Source organism: Fopius arisanus, unplaced genomic scaffold (genome assembly GCF_000806365.1).
Source record: "Fopius arisanus strain USDA-PBARC FA_bdor unplaced genomic scaffold, ASM80636v1 scaffold00011, whole genome shotgun sequence".
Taxonomy (NCBI): Eukaryota; Metazoa; Arthropoda; class Insecta; order Hymenoptera; family Braconidae; genus Fopius; species Fopius arisanus.
This window is the reverse complement of record NW_011887750.1, coordinates 75,516-82,449: the sequence shown is the minus strand read 5'-3', so window position 1 is coordinate 82,449 and position 6,934 is coordinate 75,516. Positions and strand designations below refer to the sequence as shown.

The window sequence follows — 6,934 nt, the reverse complement described above, 5'->3', positions numbered from 1 at the left end:
AAGAGCAGCTACCAATGGGAATTGCATGTGAGCATGTGGATTCTAACCTTGAATTGCCGTCAAATGTCACTTGTTTATATCGTTTATGCATCGAATCTTGTGTTTGATGAGTAGATGAAAAATTAAATTCTCAGATGTCTGGGTCGATCAGGAAATTGGAAGAGCGTCAGCTTCCAGTGGAAGTTACACTGATGCGATGGTCTCCAAAAATGGACCTTTTGGCAGTTGCCAACAAGAAAGGTGATTTATATAATTAATCTTTCTAGATAAAATTGTTTCTGCCATTTTATTCACGATTTATTTCCAGGTGAAGTTGCACTGCATCGGCTAACATGGCAGCGTGTGTGGCTCCTAAGTCCGCCAGAGGAATCAGAAACTGTCTCCAATCTCTGTTGGAGACCTGATGGTAAACTCCTGGCAGTCACCTACGACAATTCTCGAACGCTGCATCTTGTGGACATTGAGAACAAGAACATTCTTCATAAAAAGGAACATGAATCCAAGGGAAGAGTCACCTGCATCTCCTGGTTACCCATGGAGAACAGAAAGTTCTCGGATGCCCAAAGTTCAATGCAGAATTCCAAGACCTCACCCACCTCACCCACTGGAAAATACCTTCCTCCTCTTCCTAGTCTTAATCGAGGATTTAGTCAAGAACCTGAGAGGAAAGACTGCTTATTTCAAACTCTGGATATGCTTTTTGTAAGTTGACCACCTAAACCCTGAGTTTATTAAGGATATCTACGAACCTAACAGAAATGCCAGATTTTTTCTAATGATTTTTTTTTGTAACGCTCAATTCTTTTTAGAAGAGGTAAATTAGGACAAGTGCATTTTTATCAATGTCAGTTTTTTTAGTAATATCTTTGTTAAGAAATTTTTGGTAAAAAAAGATGACTGCTACAAAAAGATCATTACAAATATATAAATATTTTGCTTCAATCCCCAAATATTTGGGGAAAACCCATTCCGAGAAAATGTGCACTTATTCTAAATTACCATTTGCCTACTCAATTAGCTCTATAAAAAAAGGCTGTAACAGAAAGTGTGCTGTCTCCATATCTCAAATTTTGCAATTTTCATTGAAAACTGGCAAAATTTTTTAAAAATTAATTTCTCCTGCAGAATCAGATCATGAATGAATGGAATTCTTTCAGCTAGGTCACGAAGGTGGTGAAATGACGATGTACGTATTCGGGATGTTTTACTGTGGTGCGATAAAAGTAGGAAATGGTTCAGTTTCTGAAATAAGTGGAGGTTCCGGGAAGCCGATCTTCGTCTCGTGCAAGACTTCCCAGGGAATAAAAGTGAATCGACTCTCCTGTAGTCTCCTAGAACAATCAGCAGCTTTCTTGAAAGTAGCCCAAGTCCAGGCAAACGTCGAGTGTCTCATGGACTATCTGTCCCATACGTTGATGGCGATCTCCGAAGCCTGGGAGACAATTCTTCTAGAAATGGACGAGAAATTAGCTAGATACGAGGAGTGCGATATGCCAGGAGCTCTCGCCGCTGATTTTCTCGAGCTGCTCATGATCGGAATTCCCACGTCGAAGTTAAAAAATTTTCTTCTCCGGGATCTAACAGAGAAGGGGCTGAAAAAGCTGGGTCACAGCATCGAAATCTGCTACAGTAATATCCAGAAACTGGTTCTCAAGCATCTGAGCAGTGTGGGGATGGCTTTGGTCTATCAGTTATCAGAAATGCGCGGGATGGCTAGACTCGGAGGTCCTTACGAGGCACTGGGACTGGGGAATGAAGAGCCCATTACGAGGGCTCTTCATGCCTCCGAAGCATTTCTAGCTAAATCATCAGAAATTCAGCAGGTAATAGATCACAGCATGAGGGACTACAAGGCCTTCTTCCGATGGCTTTACGTCGTAATAGCTAAACTGACAGATGAAAGAGTCCCCTCAGAGGCGAGCAGAGTCAGCCAGCAAGAACTGACATTCATCGCCGAGTTCCTCAGGGGTTTCGACAAAAGCGACACAACGAGTCGAAGAAAGGGCGTTAATCTCGAGAAATTAGGGCAATACCTCCGCCGAGAAAGCCTGCAGATCCCTCTCACCACTGAGGGGAGTGAATGGGCCACTCTGTTATCCGAGAACAAGTGTCTCCATGATCACCCACTGATAATCAAACAAGACCTGGATTGTTCATTGTTGCAGTCCCACCTGAAACTCGTGGAAGCAGTCACTGGGGTCTTTTCCAACGCCTATAAAGGCCTCACGTCTCATTTCGTGGTAAACTCTACGACTTTGCCGACCTTTGAAGCCTCAACGTGCACCCAGGTAGTGACTCTGGAGGGTGATTTTCTTATCGCAGCTTCTGATGGTGATGGAAGGTCCCTGAGGATTTTCAAAGTCGGCTCTGGCCCCGTAGAGGGGAAACTAGGGTTCAAGAGCTCAGTTATCTCCATTGATTTCAAGCACCCGTCTTTCACCAAGACTGTCAGTGATTTTGCCATCAGTGACATGCAGTTCTACTCTCCACAATTCCTCAGTATATTATTGTTGAAACTCAATAATCTGACATCGACTTTGGTGCAGCTGAATGTCAATGAGGGACAGATATTCGATGTGGAAGAGGAGTCTGTGTTTCTCAATGATCTTGTAGGATCCAATTGGCCCAGGAGCTTTCAAGGAATCTCTGCGAGGAGACTTGCAGTGTCAGGACCCAGGAAAGTTGCTGCTGTTCTCAGCGAGAATAGCAAGAAAATTAGATTGCTCGAGACTGAGGTCGAGCCTGAGGACGAGGACGACGACGAGGACGACGAGACTGGGGAGGAGAGCTGGGAGATCTCTGGTAATCTTATGGAAACATCTGGCAATAATCTCTCCGGGGTGTCAACATGAGGAGAGATGGACTGTGTGTAAATATTTTTTTTTATTCATTGTTTTTCAATTATTAAATGTTTAAGAACTATATTTACAAGATTCTTACTCTGTACTTCTAGCTTATAAATTATTTTAAGTGAGTTACATATTTTTTGTTCATATAATTCATGTTTTTATGTGAATTTTTAATGGAGGAAATTTCGAGTTGTGGGAAAAATGGGTTATTGGGGATTTTCCTGAGATTTGAAATTTTTAGATAATTCTCTGAATTGAACATTCATGATTGGAGAATATTTCTTGAGTCTATCTCGTTGAATTATTTTCGCTAGAGATTTAACAATGATTATTGTGAGATCTGAATGAAATTATCGGTCAAGGCAACGTGTCCTCTTTCTGCAGTTGCTTAAACACCTTTGGGAAGTCCACGTCTAATCCTGCGTTGTCTATACCTCCAGATTCCATTCGTGAGGGGCCAGCTGATGCCTGGGGCTGATTCTCTCTGTATCGGGCTGGTGAACCCTCCCGTGACTCTTCCAAATCTAATTTTTAAAAATCCGTTATGCAATGTATTTTCTGAAATAGTGAATTTGTCAACTAAGCACGGAAATAAGTTCTTTTTGGAAAACTAGTGCTATTCAGAAACCAATTTCGGGAATATATGAAAATTTCAGAAAATTTCATATCTACATTTCCACAAAATTTATTTTCCTAGTTCTTGAGACAATTGAATCATTAAAAAAATTTACATTTGTCATAGTTGTTGTATCTCTTATAAATTATTGAAATGAATGCGTGAAGGCTATAGTTCCAGTGGAAATATGTTGATTTTCGATGCTCATAAAAAGTAATTGAGTAATTTTCAATGACTAGACATCAATTCTATCATTACAAAGTAATTATTTCTCACCGAAGAACCTGGCATTGCGTTTTCTCTTCATAGTAATGATCAATAGCACCACTGCGACTCCCACGACAATTACCATAACAGCAGCCATTCCGCGAAGCAAATTTGTCTACGAAAAAGTAATAGAAAAATCTTCACTAGCATGGTCCCATGAAAATATCCATAAATAATTACCTCATAGTCATTCTCCCATACATCCTCCCAGTCTTTTGTCACCACGAGCTCAACAGTCTCAATATTTATCGCTGAATGATCATTCAATCCTCTGGAAACGCATTTGTAAAGACCAGACTCTGTGGTAGATACACCCTGTAATTGAAAAAAAATTTGGAGTTTCATTCAACTGTCAATTTGTTATTTTAAAAAAGCCTCAGAGAATAGTCATTCCTCAGCTCTTGAGGAATACAATATAGTCTGAGTCCTTGGAATTGATTGATTGTATTTTTTACGAGAACGTAAAAATTACGAGTACTCGCAATTAGTCGATGAAGATGACAGAATACATTGTGCAATCAGCCTTCAGTAACACGAATCATTGAGTCTATTTACTGATTTATTTATGTCTATCGGTATATTGACACTTCCATCAATTACAACGATCAAAGGTAATTATTGGAATAATTGTGGGGATAAAATAACATCACCTCTCCCCCTCTCAGGCTATGCTGTGCTTCAACGAGGAATGAAAAACATTGATGTATGAATATTTACAGAGTATTTACTCCTTATCGCGATAATTATACTGTTTATTCATTCCAGTGATAAGTTGAGGGATTCAATACCAGATTAGCTAGCAGAATTACCCTGATAAGAAGTTTTCCCGTTAGAACTTCATAGTTATATTTTTCGACATCCAGTGGATTTCCAGGTCCGATAATTTTGTTGTCACCAATCAGCTCCCAGAACATGAAGCGATGATGGTCATCACTGCTCAGACAGGGTAATTCAGCCAAATGCCCAGACTGTACCTCTTTGACGATGACATTGCTCTCGGCCATGTGATTTTCCCCCACGAATAGTAATAAAAATACTGGTATCAATATTAGCCTCATCTGTAAATGTAACGAGAAATAATGAAAATGAGGCGATTAATTAAATCTCTAGATATTCTTAAATCCTTGAAAGCATATTTTCTCTCTGATTCTAATCGCATGCAACTGATCCTTTAATGCCGTGATCTTATCATTGAAACATTCATCACAAGTTTATTACAAATTTCAGACAATTGTCGGGTAATTATAATACTTGTAATGCTGTGTATATAATCTAGAAGTTGAACTGCAATTTATTAGTCTGATTTTATAAAAAAAAAAAAATAACAACTAATATCGAGGAGAATTACAAGGATTAATTATATCCAAATCGGTTATTAATAGGAAATCAATGGAAATCAGGGTGATAAGTCTGTCTCAGTTCCACGGTAAAAATTGCCGACTTTAGTTAAAAAATTTCAGACAAGCTGAATTATTTAAATTGAAATTGAAAATGAAACAAACTTACAGTTTTGTTCCTCGAAAATATTTGAATCAAGGGAGAACAAAAATTCAAAGAATTTTCCAAGCGAAATAGAAACAGTCCTCCTTCCACGCTCGACTGCACAACGACAACTCTACTGCTGATCTTCAATCTTGATAAAAGAATTGTATTAATTCCTCTCGTTAAACTCTAAACCCCATCATAAACCCAACACTTTTGATCCATCAAAGTGACTCCAAAGAGTAGTATTGCATCACAATTAAAATATGTTTAATATTCACACAATAATACTATTGTGTATTTAGTCCACTCACTTTAAATTATCCAGAGGATAAATAACTCCAAAGGGTTTCACACGTCTTATTAAACATCCAGAGAACACCAGGGGATAGAGTTAATTAATCTTCCCAACGCATTCAAAACTCAAACCTTCTATTATTTTTCAGAACCTATTTATAATAGCAAACATTTTCTTTTCGATTCATCCTTGAACGAAAATTAAAAATAGATCTCTCTAGTTGAGTCTCTCACGTTAAACGACTTGTGATAGAAACGAGTCACGAAGACAGACTGATTCCCCAGTCGTTCCTCCACGATCCCCCAAAGACAGACCTCTAATTGCGTAAGAAGAATTTCGAACATATTGCCGTTTTATCTATGACTACGCCAATTGTCATTGGTTTATCATATCCTCCATTTGGTCTTCCATTTGATGGATTATTGGAGCAACAGCTGCACATTGACAAACACACGTGTTCAACTGAACTGCAATGTTTATGAATGCATTACGTAAAAAATTCCGGTTGCAGCGAGGATAGCACTCTTTTTTTTCCCTCTCTTTCAGTTAATTTGTTGGAGGGCTGCCAAGGTTTCTCCTTCAGGTGCAATGCAATAGGGTGACTACCGATATGCAATTAATTACCATGGTCTTCAATGGTTCTTTTCAAGAATTCCAGCTTTCCATTATTACAATGGTTTCGTTTTGTTTATCTAGATCGGAATGCATACGTCAAGCCACTGAAGTCTCTTGCTATTTGCGCTGTTCCCTTCAATTTGTCTTCTGTGATGAAGATTTTCTGTGAGGCAAAGAGCCATTCAAGTGGCTGAACTTTATTACGAAATTTCAGAAAGCCTCGGTGATTTACTTTCTGGTTATTCACTCTCTTAATTATTTGGAATGTGTCCAAAGGTTAGACTCGTGGAAAGTGTAAAATTAGATTAGAGCTTACTCATGTTTCCACGTGAATCGAAACTCAAACGACGTATTTGGAATTTGTTTATGGCTTGCTAATCATGTTCATCGTTAACTTCATCTTGTTTTGATTGAGAAAATGTGGATTTCATTGTCCTATATATGTAGTTTTGGTTTTACGATTGAACTGAAAAGTTATTTTGTAAGCATGAGTGAGACTTATTGTCTTTTTTTTTTCTTTTCAAAGTTAGGAGGAAATATTTCAGAGGTTTTAAACTGACATTTGTGCCTTGTTTTTCGAAAATTTAGAAACCCTTGGATACATCTGGTTTTCATTTTTGATAATTTATGTTTTTTTATAACTTGGAATCATTTGGAAACTCGAGAACAAGTGAACTTCTCATTATTATCATTTTGAAGTGAATTCAATGTTTGAGTGAGTTTACTTTTAATTGTCTTTCAATGACAACTGTGACGTAGGACGTATATGTCTCGGACCGTTGGTCAGTACCGCGAGTGTTGAATTAA

At 38.3% G+C, this 6,934-nt stretch overlaps 2 protein-coding genes across 2 annotated transcripts; one reads left to right on the top strand and one right to left on the bottom strand.

Moving 5' to 3' along the window:
* Positions 1-24: 24 nt before the first annotated feature.
* Positions 25-2,978, top strand: APC4 (anaphase-promoting complex subunit 4). The gene is made up of 3 exons (XM_011298459.1): positions 25-240; positions 308-702; positions 1,158-2,978. Exons 1-3 carry the CDS (start codon positions 135-137, stop codon positions 2,850-2,852), a joined length of 2,196 nt encoding a protein of 731 aa, XP_011296761.1. The 5' UTR covers positions 25-134; the 3' UTR covers positions 2,853-2,978.
* A 38-nt stretch (positions 2,979-3,016) lies between these two features.
* On the bottom strand, positions 3,017-5,403 carry LOC105262731 (uncharacterized). Its single transcript, XM_011298460.1, has 5 exons — positions 5,239-5,403; positions 4,542-4,790; positions 3,913-4,047; positions 3,742-3,847; positions 3,017-3,373 (listed from the first exon to the last, which is right to left on the bottom strand). Exons 2-5 carry the CDS (start codon positions 4,788-4,790, stop codon positions 3,207-3,209), a joined length of 657 nt encoding a protein of 218 aa, XP_011296762.1. The 5' UTR covers positions 5,239-5,403; the 3' UTR covers positions 3,017-3,206.
* Positions 5,404-6,934: the final 1,531 nt, after the last annotated feature.